The 16,959-nt window shown below is 40.7% G+C and overlaps 2 protein-coding genes across 2 annotated transcripts; both read left to right on the forward strand.

Annotated features, from left to right (window-relative positions):
• The first annotated feature begins 1,540 nt into the window (after nucleotides 1-1,540).
• METTL7A (methyltransferase like 7A) lies at nucleotides 1,541-15,374 on the forward strand. The gene is made up of 2 exons (XM_036867366.1): nucleotides 1,541-2,336; nucleotides 13,380-15,374. The coding sequence occupies exons 1-2, from the start codon at nucleotides 1,839-1,841 to the stop codon at nucleotides 13,614-13,616; spliced, it is 735 nt and encodes a 244-aa protein (XP_036723261.1). The 5' UTR covers nucleotides 1,541-1,838; the 3' UTR covers nucleotides 13,617-15,374.
• LOC118902720 (ubiquitin-like) lies at nucleotides 6,339-6,926 on the forward strand. Its single transcript, XM_036867367.1, has 2 exons — nucleotides 6,339-6,634; nucleotides 6,780-6,926. Exons 1-2 carry the CDS (start codon nucleotides 6,347-6,349, stop codon nucleotides 6,924-6,926), a joined length of 435 nt encoding a protein of 144 aa, XP_036723262.1. The 5' UTR covers nucleotides 6,339-6,346.
• Nucleotides 15,375-16,959: the final 1,585 nt, after the last annotated feature.

Consider the following 16,959-nt stretch of genomic DNA (forward strand, 5'->3'; position numbering starts at 1 on the left):
AATGTCCATTCTTACCACTGTTCCCACAATGGGAGCTGTTCCAAGGATACAGCTTTGAGAGAGTAAGGTGTTGAGACCATCTGGACTGTGGAGATGACAGATCCCAGTTAAGGCCTCTATCTAAACTTTTATGATTCTGGTGGTGGGCGTGGAGATCTACTCATCTCGTGGCCATCTAAGACAAGCCTCATAAGTAAGCTCCCTTCTTATGAAAACTGCCAGCTACCAATCTGGAGTGGTCTGCTTCTTTCTTCAGTCTCTCCTTGCTCAGTGTGTACAGCAGCCAGGTTGTGAACTAACAACTGATAAGGCAGCCAGGAGACTGAAGAAACAAGCCCTGGGAAAGAGGCATTTGAGGACGATATCCTGAGTTAGACATCAACCTCTATGTCAGGAGGGGTGGCCTGTATGTTAGATGCTTGTGGACCAATGTGTGAGTACAGGGGCACCCTGAAAAAGCTGGGTGTGTTGATGCATTTGTTCGAGGAACTGAGCAGAGCACACTGTGGCAAAGAAGGGAAACAAATGGCTGCTGCGATGGGCTGTCCTCTCCTGTGGGCAGTTCTGTGGCCACTGATGCCCAAATAGAGGCTGAAGCTTGAGTTAGACAGTTGGATGAAGAGCTGAAGTTAGAGAAGAACATGCAGTTGTCCACTACTCTGCTAGCTTCGGGGCTGGCAGACAAGGTATAAGAGCAGAATAAGAAGTTGGAGACCTTTATGTGCCATTTTGCAAAGTTAGGAGGGCACAAGCTACTGCAGATTAAGGTCCAAGTACTTGTGAGAAAGCCTGACTAGGATGCTAAGAGGTAGAATCCCTGGGAAAGTGAGGAGAGCAAATGGGAGGATGTTGTGGTGATTGAAACAGAGTGCCTCATGTTGCCCAACCCCTAATACAAAGAAAACATTTAAATAGTAGTCACCCTAGACTTCTGATAATAGAGAAATACACCCCAAAACTCCTAGGAGAAAAACTTCATTCTTTCTCTGTCCTTGAAGTTGTGAATGTCTTTGAAATGTAAACACCCCAGGAGAAAACTAAAATACTGCCTACAGAGACTCAAGAAAAAAAGGGGGTGGAGGAAATGCTTTTTAAAATACAGGCTGCTATAACAACTACTGAGCCCGTGTGCCACAACTACTGAAGCCCACGCGCCTAGAGCCCGTGCTCTGCAACAAGAGAAGCCACCGGAATGAGAAACCCACCCACAGCAACGAAGACCCAATGCAGCCCCAAAAAAAAAAAAAAAAATGGCATCCACAAGAGACAAAAAATAAAGAAATAAATAAAATCAGCAGAAAAAAAAAATTTGTTTAAAAACAAACGAGGGTTAAAAAAAAAATTAAAAAGAAAAAACAAATGAGGGCGGGATGGAAGGGAAGTAGGAGGGTCACGTAATAAATGGCCTTTGGCAGTGGCTTTCTGGTGTGGTTTAACCAGGCTCCACCCACGGATTCCGTTTTCTTAGCAGAGGTCACTGGAGAACCAGACAGGCTGTAAGTATGCTGTGCATTTAAAACTTCAGCAGGAAACTTGCAGTAGTCTCCAAGCAGGAATAGATTTGTAATAATGGGTTGTAATCAGCTTTCCTTCTAAGGAAAAGCTGAGAACCCTCTCATTTTACTTCATGAAAAGTAAGCTATGAGGCAACTTTTGGCAAACATCTATTAACTGGGAGAAATGGGCCTCTGGCCATAGATTTTACTTCAGCTGCGTCTTTCCAGCACAGCCAGTTCCTTCCTCTGCAGCTGATTGGCTCTGGAATGTGGCCAGAAACCTACTTCCTGCAATTAGAGTCAGGCCTCTAACTGTTGATCTGTTTTCTTCTCTTCTGAGTGATGGCGCTTACCATTTTTATCCTCCGGCTGGCCGTCTGCATCCTGGCATTTCCCATGTACCTGCTAGACTTTCTGGGCTTGTGGAACTGGATATGCAAAAAATCACTCCCCTACTTCTTGGCAAGGTTCACTGTGATGTACAACGAACAGATGGCGAGCAAGAAGCAGGAGCTCTTCAGCAATCTACAGGAGTTCGCAGGCCCCTCCGGGAAGCTCTCCCTGCTGGAGCTGGGCTGTGGCACAGGGCCCAACTTCAAGTTCTACCCGCCTGGATGCCGGGTGACCTGTATTGATCCCAACCCCAACTTTGAGAAGTTCCTGATCAAGAGCATTGCTGAGAACCGACACCTGCAGTTTGAGCGCTTCCTGGTGGCTGCCGGGGAGGACCTGCACCAGGTGGCCGACGACTCCATGGATGTGGTGGTCTGCACACTGGTCCTGTGCTCCGTGAAGAACCAGGAGCGGATCCTCCAGGAAGTGTGCAGAGTGCTGAGGCCGGTGAGTGCGGGGCGTGAGGGCTGGTTAGTAGTAACCACTATCACCAAGGGCAGCCCTATCAATTTCAGGTAGATCAAACACCCTAACATAAAAAGTAGAACTACTAGAGAAGACACTGCTGAATTTTTAAAAAATCTTAGAGTGGAAAAGAAGCTATATAGGAAAAGATTGATAATACATGAATATGTAAAACTTTAGAACTCCTGCAGAGAAAAAAAAGGACTATAAAAAAACTTAAAAGTACAAAAAAGTTTGTAAAAAATATTTGCCAAGGATGATAGATAATGCGTTAACTTCATATTAAAAGACATTATAGGACTTCCCTGGTGGTCCAGTGGTTAAGAATCTGCCTGCCAAAGCAGAACACGGGTTTGATCCCTGGTCCAGGAATATCCCACATGCCACGGAGCAACTAAGCCCATGTGCCACAACTACTGAGCCTGCGCTCTAGAGCCCGCAAGCTGCAACTACTGAGCTGGCATGCCACAACTACGGAAGCCCGCGTGCCTAGAGCCCGTGCTCTGCAACTAGAGAAGCCACTGCAATGAGAAGCCCTTGCACTGCAACGAAGAGTAGCCCCTGCTCGCAGCAACTAGAGAAAGCCTGCGTGCAGCTACAAAGACCCAGGGCAGCCAAAACTAAATTAATTAATTAATGTAAAAAAAAATTTTTTAATAAAAAAAAATAAAAGACATTACAAATCAAGATCAATAGAATTCTTAAATCAGTTTTTTTAAAAAGAGAAAAGTAAGCAAAGCACAGGAACAGAAATATAAATAAAAATAGCCAATATATGATATAAATGTTTAGTCTTGCAATAAAAGAGCAAATTAAAGCAAGATATCACTTATACGTGGAATCTTAAAAATAAAACAAACGAATGTATATAACAAACAGAAATAGACTCACAGATATAGAGAACAAACTAGTGGTTACCAGAGGGGAGAGGGAAGGGGGGAGGGGCAAGATAGTGGTGTGGGATTAAGAGATACAAACTACTATGTATAAAATAAATAAGCAACAAGGATATATTCTACAGCACAGGGAAATATAGCCATTATTTTGTAATAACTTTAAATGAAGTATAATCTATAAAAATTCTGAATCACTATGTTGTACACCTGAAACTAATATAATATTATAAATCAACTATACTTCAATTAAGAAGAAATTAAAGCAAGACACTATTTTTACCTACTACACTGTCAGAGACTTTTAAGTTCAATATGGTGTTGGGGTGAGTTTGGGGGACTGGGTACCCCAATTGGAGGAAGTGCCCTCTTTGGAGGGCAATTTGATAATATCAAATTTTCAAGGACACTTCCTCCTTCATCCAATAGGAATTTATCCTATAGCTATACTGCACAAATGTGCAAAAACTCATTCATATGCGAAAATATTCATTACAGTATTTGTAATACCACAAATTGGAAATAACCTAAACATCCAGCAATAGGAGGTAGGAGGCTGTTAAGTAAACTGTCGCATCGTATAAAGGATTTCTGTGCAGCTGTTAAAAGAACAAGGAAGAGTTACCTATGTTGATATGAAAAAACTATCTCCTCAAGAGACAGTGTTAAATGAAAGTGTTCTATGCAATGAAAGCATAGAATATTATATAGAGTATAAGTCCATTTGTGTGGGGGGGGGAGAATATATCTATATAAGTATTTATGTTAATGGGAATGATACACAAGAAACTATTAACAGTGGTTACCTCTTGGGAAGGGAATTGGATGAGGGGAAGGAATTACTTTTCATTTTATTCCTCTCTGTATAGTTTGAAATTCTTTATACCTATATGTAATTTTCACATATTACCTTTATTGTTTGTTTAAAAACTAGTTTAAAATAGTTTTATTCTAAACATAGGTGAACATAAAGTATGGATATCTTTTTTTTAATTAATTAATTTATTTATTGTTTATTTTTGGCTGCGTTGGGTCTTTGTTGCTGTGCACGGGCTTTCTCTAGTTGCGGCGTGAAGGCTTCTCATTGAGGTGGCTTCTCTTGTTGTGGAGCACAGACTCTAGGCACATGGGCTTTGGCAGTTGTGGCTCATGGGCTCCGTAGTTGTGGCTCACAGGCTCTAGAGCACAGGCTCAGTAGTTGTGGCACACGGGCTTAGTTGCTCCGCGGCATGTGGGATCTTCCCAGACCAGGGCTCGAACCCGTGTCCCCTGCATTGTCAGGCGGATTCTTAACCTCTGTGCCACCAGGGAAGTCTCAAGTATGGATATCTTAACATTTGAATTTACTATACTAGAGGAAATGTATGTTCTGTAATCCCCAGTTTTATTTTCTAACAGAGGAAGTTTCTCAGGAAGAAAAGGACTTGAAGATAGTGTTTAGAGGCAATAATATACAGTCATCCCTCAATTTCCTCGGGGTCCTTCCCTGTCCCCGCCACAGATACCAAAATCTACAGAAGCTTAAGTCCCTTATATAAAATGGTGCAGTATCTGCATGTAACTTATGCACATCCTCCCATATACCTTAAATCACCTCTAGATTACTTATAATACCTAATACAATGTAAATGCTATGTAAACAGGTGCCAGCATGTGGCAAATTCAAGTTTTGCTTTTCTGGAACTTTCTGGATTTTTCCCAAATATTTTTGATCTGCATTTGGTTGAATCCAAGGATGCAGAGCTTGTGGATACTGAGGGCCAACTGTAATTCTGTCTTTGGCTCAAGGATACGCCAATGTCAAAGTAGTAACTGAAAAAAAGTCTGATTCTTATACTCAAATCCTGGGTTCTTGTGTCCTAAGACTGGGCACAGTTAGATGTTTTGCTTACAGTGTTACTAATCTCACAACACCTCTGCAAAGCAAATAATGGTCATCTCTGGTTTAAGCACTGAGAGTGCCCTTAGGGGATCATATTCTTGGTAGTCTTCCTTAGCTCCTCTGAAGCACCCATTCTCTGCTGAACAGAACCAGGAGTTTTCCTACATTCTCATGTAGGAAACAGTCCTTTAAAGCAGGTATTGCCTTCATGTTGGATTGGGGAAACAGACCCAGAGGAGTTAAGAAACTTGCCTCAAGTTACACAGCCACTATGTCTGACTTTAATGCAAATATTCTTATCGCTGTACCACAGTGCTTGTCACTGGGGCTTTTTATCTGACTTCAACATTTCTACCACTTTTGCTGGCTTTTCTTCCTCTGCCCATCCCCTAAACGCTGGAGTTTCTTTTTTAGCTCTCATTTCACTTACATACACCCCCTGTGCAATCTCATGTACCCCCAATGTTTTCAATTACCATGCATACACAAATGGCTTCCAGATCTAAGTATCAAGCTCAGACTTCTCTTCTAACCCCAGATCTTCATATCCAGCTGTCTACTCGACAGTCACCTGAATGGGTAACAGGCATCTCTAGCTTAACCTGTGTAACCCAGAGGGTATCAGCAACCTCCCCAGGCCTGGATCGCCTCTTCTCTCCTGTCCTCTTCTATGGAAAAAAATATTTCAATCAGGAAATTTCAAGTTTTCCATTCCTGAACACAGTTCTTACACTTACCCATAGATTTGGAGGAACTCCATCTCTAAACTCTGCCTGGGATAGCCAACACTAGGGAGGCTAGAAGAGGCTAAGGAGAGTGGGACAGTCACCCTGGGTTTGGGAGGTAATCATTGGTCCCTTTCCCCCTTCACCCCAGAGGTAGATAAGTAGAAAACTTCTGAAGACTCCTTAATAATGTGTAGCCTCTACTGTGTCCAGACCTGACCTATATTTATAGGACCGTCCTAGATGAAAGCAGCAGTTACTAACTCCTGTATGACAGTAATTTACACACAGCATCCACTGACCAAATAAAATACCTAATGACAAAATATAACCATGAATTTAGTAACACTTTTAGATGATGCAGTATTTTAATAAAATAAATCCTATCATTTACATCCTGTGACGATGGTCATTTACATCCTGTGACAATGGTACAAAAGTATAAGACATAGGCTTTTTGGATCCACCATCTGTGGTGGTGCTGCCACCAGGATGCAGATTTTTGTGAAGATCCTGACAGGGAAGACCATCACTCTCGAGGTCGAACCCTTGGATACAACAGAAAATGTAAACGCCAAGATCCAAGATAAGGAAGAAATTCCTTCTAACCAGCAAAGATTGATTTTTGCTGGCAAGCAACTGGAAGATGGACGTACTTTGTCTGACTACAACAGTCAAAAGGAGTCCACTCTTCATCTTCTGTTGAGACTTTGTGCTGGTACTAAGAAAAGGAAGAAGTCTTACACCACTCCCAAGAAGAAAAAGCATAAGAGAAAGAGGGTTGGGAATTCCCTGGCAGTCCAGTGGTTAGGACTCTGCACTCTCACTGCTGAGGGCCCAGGTTCTATCCCTGTTTGGGAAACTAAGATCCCACAAGCCTCACGGCCAAAAGAAAAAAAAAGAGAGACAGAGAGAGAGAAAGAAGGTTAAGCTGGCTGTCCTGAAATACTGTAAGGTGGATCAGAATGGCAAAAGCAGTCACCTTCGTCAGGAGTGCCCTTCAGATAAATGTGGTGTGGAGTTTTTATGGCCAGCCACTTTGACAAACATTATTGTGGCAAATATTGTCTGACCTATTGTTTCAACAAACCAGAAGACAAGTAATTGTATATTGGTTAATAAAAGACATGAACTAATGAACTAAAAAAAGAAAAGTATAAGACATGGTTATTTAGTCTCAGGCAGTACTTGGTATGGATTCAGACGTCCACAAGTTTGCAAAGCAGAGCCTAAGAACAATACTCAGATGAATTTAAAGATTTTTTTTTAAATAAAAGAAGGGGAAGTTTAAAAAATCGTAATTAAAAGACAAACAACAAACAAGGGAAAACATTTGTAGTATACGTAGTCTAATTATACTAAAAGCCCTTACTAATCAGTAAGAAAAAAACCAACAGCCTATTAGAAAACCGATAGTGGGGACTTTCCCTGTGGCACAGTGGTTAAGACTCGCAACGCAGGGGGCACAGGTTCGATCCCTGGTCAGGGAACTAGATCCCACATGCATGCCGCAACTAAGAGTGAGCATGCCACAGTTAAGGAGCTGGCGAGCCACAACTAAGGAGCCCGCCTGCCACAACTAAGACCCAGCACAACCAAATAAATAGATAAAAGAAAAAAAGAAGGAAACTGATAATGGACATTAATAGACAAATTAGAAAACAAGAAATCCAAATAATCAATAAGGTTAACAAAAGATGTTAAGATTAAGAATATTAAAGCTATGCATGTTATTAAAAATACCATATTACACATCAAATTGACAAAGATATAGGAGAAAAAAGTACTGATGGGAGTTTATTGGAAATGGGCATTCACATCTGTTGCTAGTATGAATGCAAACTGCTGCAACTTTTCCAAAGGGCAATTTGACAACCTGTACCAAAAGCTTTAAAAAGGCACAGACTTCTGATTCAGCAATTCCACTTTTTAGCAAGTTATTTATTTGGAAATAATTTTAGATGGTCACAAAGATTTATGGATAAGGATGCTCACTGTAACAGTATTTATAACAATGTAAAATTGGAAATAGCCTAAATGAGAATGGTTAAATAAGAGATGGTAACTTCAGTGGTGTGAAATATTGCATAAAGTTTTTAAACCATCTTTTAGAATAATACTCAAGTACATAAATAAAATAAAACATGTTATAAAACAGAATGTATATTCCAATCCTAGTTTTAGAAAAAAATACATATTCATATAAAAGTATACACAAAATCTTTTGTTTTTTTTTATTTTTATTTTACTTTTTTATACAGCAGGTTCTTATTAGTTATCTATTTTATACATACTAGTGCATATATGTCAATCCTAATCTCCCAATTCATCACACCACCCCCACCCCCGCTTCCCCCCTTGGTGTCCATACGTTTGTTCTCTACATCTGTGTCTCTATTTCTGCCTTGCAAACCAGTTCATCTGTATCACTTTTCTAGATTCCACATATATGTGTTAATATACGATATTTGTTTTTCTCTTTCTGACTTACTTCACTCTGTATGACAGTCTCTAGCCCCACCCACGTCTCCACAAATGACCCAATTTCATTCCTTTTTATGGCTGGGTAATATTCCATTGTATGTATGAACCACATCTTCTTTATCCATTCATCTGTCAATGGGCATTTGGGTTGCTTCCATGACCTGGCTATTGTAAACAGTACTGCAACGAACATTGGGGTGCATGTGTATTTTTGAATTATGGTTTTCTCTGGGTATATGCCCAGTAGTGGAACTGCTGGGTCATATGGTAATTGTATGTTTAGATTTTAAGGAACCTCCATACTGTTCTCCATAGTGGCTGTATCAATTTACATTCCCACAAACAGTGCAAGAGGGTTCCCTTTTCTCTATACCCTCTCCAGCATTTGTTGTTTGTAGGTTTTCTGATGATGCCCATTCTAACCAGTGTGAGATGATACCTCATTGTAGTTTTGATTTGCATTTCTCAAATGATTAGTGATGTTGAGCAGCTTTTCATGTGCCTCTTGGCCATCTGTATGTTGTCTTTGGAGAAATGTCTATTTAGGTCTTCTGCCCATTTTTTGATTGGGTTGTTTGTGTTTTTAATATTGAGCTGCATGTGCTGTTTATATATTTTGGAGATTAATCCTTTGTCTGTTGATTCGTTTGCAAATATTTTCTCCCATTCTGAGGGTTGTCTTTTCATCTTGTTTATAGTTTCCTTTGCTGTGCAAAAGCTTTTAAGTTTCATTAGGTCCCATTTGTTTATTTTTGTTTTTATTTCCATTACTCTAGGAGATGGATCAAAAAAGATCTTGCTGTGATTTATGTCAAAGAGTGTTCTTCCTATGTTTTCCTCTAAGAGTTTTATAATGTCTGGTCTTACATTTAGGGCTTTAATCCATTTTGAGTTTATTTTTGTGTATGGTGTTAGGGAGTGTTCTAATTTAATTCTTTTACATGTAGCTGCCCAGTCTTCCCAGCACCACTTACTGAAGAGACTGTCTTTTCTCCATTGTATATCCTTGCCTCCTTTGTCATAGATTAGTTGACCATAGGTGCGTGGCTTTTTCCCTGGGCTTTCTATCCTGTTCCATTGATCTATATTTCTGTTTTTGTGCCAGTACCATGTTGTCTTGATTATTGTAGCTTTATAGTATAGTCTGAAGTCAGGGAGTCTGATCCCTCCAGCTCCATTTTTTTCCCTCAAGACTGCTTTGGCTATTCGGGGTCTTTTGTGTCTCCATACAAATTTTAAGATTTTTTGTTCTAGTTCTGTAAAAAATGCCATTGGTAATTTGATAGGGATTGCATTGAATCTGTAGATTGCTTTGGGTAGTATAGTCATTTTCACAATATTGATTCTTCCAGTCCAAGAACATGGTATATCTCTCCATCTATGTGTGTCATCTTTCATTTCTTTCATCAGTGTCTTATAGTTTTCTGCATACAGGTCTTTTGTCTCCCTAGGTAGGTTTATTCCTAGGTATTTTATTCTTTTTGTTGCAATGGTAATGGGAGTGTTTCCTTAATTTCTCTTTCAGATTTTTCATCATTAGTGTATAGGAATGCAAGAGATTTCTGTGCATTAATTTTGTATCCTGCAACTTTTCCAAATGCATTGATTAGCTCTAGTAGTTTTCTGGTGGCATCTTTAGGATTCTCTATGTATAGCATCATGTCATCTGCAAACAGTGACAGTTTTACTTCTTCTTTTCCAATTTGTATTCCTTTTATTTCTTTTTCTTCTCTGATTGCCATGGCTAGGAGTTCCAAAACTATGTTGAATAATAGTGGCAAGAGTGGACATCCTTGTCTTGTTCCTGATCTTAGAGGAAATGCTTTCAGTTTTTCACCATTGAGAATGATGTTTGCTTTGGGTTTGTTGTATATGGCCTCTATTATGTTGAGATACGTTCCCTCTATGCCCACTTTCTGGAGAGTTTCTATCATAAATGGGTGTTGAATTTTGTCAAAAGCTTTTTCTGCATCTATTTACATGATCATATGGTTTTTATTCTTCAATTTGTTAATATGGTGTGTCACATTTATTGATTTGCGTATATTGAAGAATCCTTGCATCCCTGGGATAAATCCCACTTGATCATGGCGTATGATCCTTTTAATGTGTTGTTGGATTCTGTTTGCTAGTATTTTGTTGAGGATTTTTGCATCTATATTCCTCAGTGATATTGGTCTGTAATTTTCTCTTTTTGTAGTATCTTTGTCTGGTTTTGGTATCAGGGTGATGGTGGCCTCGTAGAATGAGTTTGGGAGTGTTCCTTCCTCTACAATTTTTTGGAAGAGTTTGAGAAGGATGGGTGTTAGCTCTTCTCTAAATGTTTGATAGAATTCACCTGTGAAGCCATCTGGTCCTGGACTTTTGTTTGTTGTAAGATTTTTAATCACAGTTTCAATTTCATTACTTGTGATTGGTCTGTTCATACTTTCTATTTCTTCCTGGTTCAGTCTTGGAGGGTTATACCTTTGTAAGAATTTGTCCATTTCTTCCAGGTTGTCCATTTTATTGGCATAGAGTTGCTTGTAGTAGTCTCTTAGGATGTAATTATCAATAATTATCAATATGTACGTTCCTATTACCATTTTCTTAATTGTTTTGGGTTTGTTTTTGTAGGTCCTTTTCTTCTCTTGTGTTTCCCATGTAGAGAAGTTCCTCTAGCATTTGTTGTAGAGCTGGTTTGGTGGTGCTGAATTCTCTTAGCTTTTGCTTGTCTGTAAAGCTTTTGATTTCTCCATCGAATCCGAATGAGATCCTTGCTGGGTAGAGTAATCTTGGTTGTAGGTTCTTCCCTTTCATCACTTTAAATATATCGTGCCACTCCCTCCTGGCTTGTAGAGTTTTTAAGAAATCAGCTGTTAACCTTATGGGAGTTCCCTTGTATGTTATTCGTTGTTTTTCCCTTGTTGCTTTTAATAATTTTTCTTTGTCTTTAATTCTTGTCAGTTTGATTACTATGTGTCTTGGCGTGTTTCTCCTTGGGTTTATCCTGTATGGGACTCTCTTTACTTCCTGGACTTGGGTTGCTATTTCTTTTCCCATGTTCGGGAAGTTTTCAACTATAATCTCTTCAAATATTTTCTTGGGTCCTTTCTCTCTCTCTTCTCCTTCTGGGACCCCTGTAATACGAATGTTGGTGCGTTTAATGTTGTCCCAGAGGTCTCTTAGGCTGTCTTCATTTCTTTTCATTCTTTTTTCTTTAATCTGTTCTGTGGCAGTGAATTCCACCATTCTGTCTTCCATGTCACTTATCCGTTCTTCTGCCTCAGTTATTCTGCTATTGATTCCTCTAGTGTATTTTTCATTTCAGTTATTGTATTGTTCATGTCTGTTTGTTCTTTAATTCTTCTCAGTGTTTGTTCTTTAATTCTTCTAGGTCTTTGTTAAACATTTCTTGCATCTTCTCGATCTTTGCCTCCATTCTTTTTCCAAGGTCCTGGATCATCTTCACTATCATTATTCTGAATTTTTTTTCTGGGAGGTTGCTTATCTCCACTTCACTTAGTTGTTTTTCTGGGGTTTTATCTTGTTCCTTCATCTGGGACATAGCCCTCTGCCTTTTCATCTTGTCTTTCTTTGAATGTGGTTTTTGTTCCACCGGCTGCAGGATTGTAGTTCTTCTTGCTTCTACTGTCTGCCCTCTGGTGGATGAGGCTATCTAAGAGGCTTGTGCAAGCTTTCTGATGGGAGGGACTGGTGGTGGGTAGAGCTAGGTGTTGCTCTGGTGGGCAGAGCTCAGTAAAACTTTAATCCACTTGTCTGCTGATGGGTGGGGCTGAGTTCCCTCCCTGTTGGTTGTTTGGCCCGAGGCAACCCAGCACTGGAGGCTACAGGCTCTTTGTTGGGGCTAATGGCAGACTTCGGGAGGGTCATGCCAAGTAGTACTTCCCAGAACTTCTGCTGCCAGTGTCCTTGTCCCCGTGGTGAGCCACAGCCACCCCCTGCCTCTGCAGGAGAACCTCCAACACTAGCAGGTAGGTCTGGTTCAGTCTCCTATGGGGTCACTGCTCCTTCCCCCTGGGTCCTGATGTGCACACTACTTTGTGTGTGCCCTCCAAGAGTGGAGTCTGTTTCCCCCAGTCCTGTCAAAGTTCTGCAATCAAATCCCACTAGCCTTCAAAGTCTGATTCTCTGGAAATTCCTCCTCCTGTTTCCAGACTCCCCAGGCTGGGAAGCTTGACGTGGGGCTCAGAACCTTAACTCCAGTGGGTGGACTTCTGTGGTATGACTGTTCTCCAGTTTGTGAGTCACCCACCCAGTGGTTATGGGATTTGATTTTATTGTGATTGCACCCCTCCTACCATCTCACTGCAGCTTCTCCTTTGTCTTTGGATGTGGGTTATCTTCTTTGGTGCATTCCAGTGTCTTCCTGTCGATGATTGTTTAGCAGTTAGTTGTGATGCCGGTGCTCTCACGAGAAGGAATGAGCGCATGTCCTTCTACTCCACCATCTTCCACAAAATCTTAACAGTAGTTGTCCCGAGGTGATGAAAGATGGTTGACTGTTTTTCTTTTTAACTTTTCTGTATTTTCTGAATTTTCTAAAATAATATTGGTGAGACAGTATTGCCAGCCTCTGGAGCCAGACCACCCAAGGTAAAAACCTGATTCTGACATTTGTAAGCTGTATGACCTTGGGCAAGTTGTTTATTTTCTATGTGATTCTGTTTCCTCGTCTGTAGAACATAGGGATGATAATAATAATAACTACCAAATAAGTGTATTGTGAGGATTGAGTTAACATGTGATAGGTCTTACGGACAGGATCTTGCATGCAGTAACTGCTTTAAATTCTAACTATTATTATGTATTACCTTTCTGAACAGAAAATATAGATTGGCAACTCTGTATAAAATCTGACAGAAGATGACACTATTAACCAGAATAGTATCGTAGTAAGTTTGAATTTCTCCATGTTTTCTTATGAAGTTGGCCTTTGGGGCCACTGAAATCTGACATTTAATCATCTTATAAATTATTTTTCCCCAAACTAAAATCCTTGCTGTGTTTTTTTTTTTTTTTTTTTTCTTTTCTTTCTCAGGGAGGAGCTTTTTATTTCATGGAGCATGTAGCAGCTAAGCCTTCAACCTGGAATTACTTCTGGCAACAGGTCCTGAATCCTGTCTGGTACCTTCTGTTTGATGGGTGCAACCTGACCAGAGAGAGCTGGAAGGCCCTGGAGTGGGCCCGCTTCTCCAAGCTGAAGCTGCAGCACTTACAGGCCCCCCTGTCCTGGGAGCTCCTGCGCCCTCACATCTACGGATATGCTGTGAAATAGGAGTTGAGACCTGAAGAGCTCGAATAATTTAAGGTTTTGGTTTTACACTTAAAATACTAATTGGGGGACGTCCCTCGTGGTGCAGTGGTTGAGAGTCTGCCTGCCAATGTGGGGACCACGGGTTCAATGCCTTGTCTGGGAGGATCCCGCATGCTGTGGGGCAACTAAGCCTGTGCGCCACAGCTGTTGAGCCTGTGCTCTGGAGCCCACGAGCCACAACTACTGAGGCCATGTGATACAACTGCTGAGGCCTGCGTACCTAGAGTACCTACAGCAAAGAGTAGCCCCTGCTCGCCACAGCTAGAGAGGGCCCGCACACAGCAACAAAGACGCAACACAGCCACACACACACACACACACAAAACTAATTGGGAGAAGGGAACGTCCTTTTTTAGGTAAATTTGAATTTCATCGCTAAAAGTTTATGTTATAACCTATTTAGCTATTTTCTATTGTCTCACAAAGAATCAAAAACAAAAAACAAAACAGCTTTGAACTCTCCCTTAAAGGAAACAATGGGCTTTCATAATTGAAGTCCACCATTATCCTCAAACCTTACTTTATTTAGTAACTTCAAATTTTTTCTGTCTTATTTGAATTATTACCCAACAGATTTTAATTTTACCCTCTCTTTGAGAGGTTGATGCTAATTAGCAGTTAAATCACTAAAAAGAAGACTTTGAAGAGGGAGACGTGAAAAGATCTTTTTTTTTCATTCATTCATTTATTTATTTATCTTTGGCTGCGTTGGGTCTTTGTTGCTGTGTGTGGGTTTTCTCTAGTTGCGGCACGCGGGCTTCTCATTGTGGTGGCTTCTCTTGTTGTGAAGCACAAGCTCTAGGTGCACGGGCTTCAGGAGTTGTGGCTCACAGGCTCTAGAGCACAGGCTCAGTAGTTGTGGCGCACAGGCTTAGTTGCTCCGCGGCATGTGGGATCTTCCCAGACCAGGGCTCAAATCCATGTCCCCTGCATTGGCAGGCGGATTCTTAACCACTGCGTCACCAGGGAAGTCCCAAAAAAATCTTAATAATTCACAAACTAAATAAAGAAATACTAACTAGTTGAAAACTCCAAAGCTAAGCAGCACAGATTTTTTTTTAAAAGAAATCTGAATCTATTTGTTGTCCTTAGTATCACTGGGCTGGCTTTCAAAATTAATGTACCAGGATGCCACACCTAGTTCTGCCCAGCTTTGTTATGTTTTTTATTCTGGTATTCCACCAGAGTTTGTTTCCCTGCATTCCAGTCTTCAATTCTTAAGATGAAGATTGTACTTGACACTTCAGTATATCCATAAAACTATATGAAGCAGTTAGAGTTCTTGGGTTCATTTTCCTTATTATCTAATGTATACTTTGCTGAATGTAGTAAATTGCAGGCAAAGAAAAGGCCCACTGTAATTAGAGAAACCTTGAATAATTAGATACGCTTTGTAAGAGCCGCCTCAAAATAGGCAAGCTGTGAGTCTGTAAAGAGGTAGATAAATACTGTTTGGATTATTCTGATCAAATTTCCACTCTGGTCTCAAGATGATTTCTTTGTTCCCTGTAACCATGGAAACCTTGGAAAATCATCACAAGTGCTTTGAAAACAAGTTGGTCAATAAGAGGACTTAGAATTTTCAGCAATAGTCTGTATGCATTTTAATAAATTTAGAATATTTTCTGAGATGATTTTGCAAAGAGACTAAATATCAAATCAATCAATAAATTCACATACATTTTAGGAATGGAAATAAAATTAATGGTTTATATCTTTGCTGGCTTGGTTTCATTTTTCTTAGTGTCTCTGGGAGGGCTTTCCTTCACTGTGGAAAATTAAGCTATTTGAACATACAGATTTTTCCTTCTACAGCCAGGTAACTCTAAACACAGCTAGCAGATTATTTATTTATTTATTTATGTATTTATTAATTATTTGGCTGCGTTGGGTTTTCGTTGCTGCACGTGAGCTTTCTCTAGTTTCAGTGAGCAGGGGCTACTCTTCATTGCAGTGCGCAGGCTTCTCATTGTGGTGGCTTCTTTTGTTGTGGAGCATAGGCTCTAGGTGCATGGACGTCAGTAGTTGTGGTGCGAGGGCTCAGTAGTTGTGGCGCATGGGCTTAGCTGTTCCGTGGCATTTGTGAAATCCATAGAGCAGAAAGAAAGTTTACTATTCTCTCTTAAGCATGAAAACAGTTAATGTTACAGTGAGGATAGGACATGTATCTATGGCCTCCTAAGCTATGGAACATGAATATCCTCCCTCTATGGTCTCCCAAAAGTAGGAGCCTCCTTATCTACCCACCTCACTACTGGTTAGGTCAGTCTAGGGATTGAGAAATATGAAAAGCCACAGGTTGACATGGTGAAGTGTTACTGCCACATTGGAAGGTAAGTCATACCAAAGTACAAAGTACTAGGCACATTCTTATCAACTCCCTCTTGTATAAATAGTGTAGCAAAATTTTTTTAAAATATTTATTTATTTGGCTGCCCCGGGTCTTAGTTTCGGCACGTGGGATCTTAGTTGCAGCATGCAGGATCTAGTTCCCTGACCAGGGATCAAGCCTGGGCCCCCTGCATTGGGAGTGTGGGGTCTTAGCCACTGGACCACCAGGGAAGTCCCAGTGTAGCAAATATTATCCTCACTCTTTATAGGTGCAGAAAAATAAGTAAGTGAAATTTCTTACATTCCACAAGTTCCTGAGCAAGTCCTAGAGCCACGATTCCTAAAACCACAACACCTGTTTTGACAAGCATCTCTGCCATACTACCTTCTCACTGCTTTCTTCCCCAGGCCCAGAAAACACACATTTATGATCATTCAAAGAGCCTAAGGAAATGACTTAAGCCTGTGCAAAATGGAAACAGAAAAGAGTCAAAACGTGTCCAATGTCTTTTAGGTCCTGTGTTGGTTAGATTCCCTTGATTGCAGGTGACAGAACTCCCAATCCAAAAAGGCTTACACAGAAAAAGGATTCCACTGACTCAAATTAGTGACAAGTATACGGGCAGAAAACCTCAGGCACAGCTTGAGCAAGGCTCAGATAATGTTATCAGGAGCCAGACAGTGTCTAGGGTCACATCTGCCCTCCTCTCTGTTTCAGGTGGTGAGTCTCTGAAGTAATGCCAATCTTCATGCTTCCAGGGCCCATGGCCAGTTGGAAAGATCAAGTCCACTTTTGCAAAGACTCCAACCAAAGTTCTAGATTGAGTCTCAATTGGCTCTTATTGACAATATTAGGTCGCAAGCCCACCCCTGAATCAATCATCATATTTCAGTGGGAGGGGTCATGCTGATTGGCACAGTGCTTCATCCCTAGGGCTGAGCTCACCCGGACCATGTGGACTGAGACAAGGAG

Source organism: Balaenoptera musculus, chromosome 10, assembly GCF_009873245.2.
Source record: "Balaenoptera musculus isolate JJ_BM4_2016_0621 chromosome 10, mBalMus1.pri.v3, whole genome shotgun sequence".
Lineage (NCBI taxonomy): Eukaryota > Metazoa > Chordata > Mammalia > Artiodactyla > Balaenopteridae > Balaenoptera > Balaenoptera musculus.

What these genes read in the sequence shown, in the direction of transcription:
- LOC118902720 (XM_036867367.1), top strand. Translation starts at nt 6,347, where the DNA reads ATGCAGATTTTTGTGAAGATCCTGACAGGGAAGACCATCACTCTCGAG. An exon ending in AAAAGCATAAGAGAAAGAGG is followed by an intron (nt 6,635 to 6,779) that starts GTTGGGAATTCC and finishes GAGAGAAAGAAG; the next exon opens with GTTAAGCTGGCTGTCCTGAA.
- METTL7A (XM_036867366.1), top strand. Translation starts at nt 1,839, where the DNA reads ATGGCGCTTACCATTTTTATCCTCCGGCTGGCCGTCTGCATCCTGGCA. An exon ending in TGTGCAGAGTGCTGAGGCCG is followed by an intron (nt 2,337 to 13,379) that starts GTGAGTGCGGGG and finishes TTTCTTTCTCAG; the next exon opens with GGAGGAGCTTTTTATTTCAT.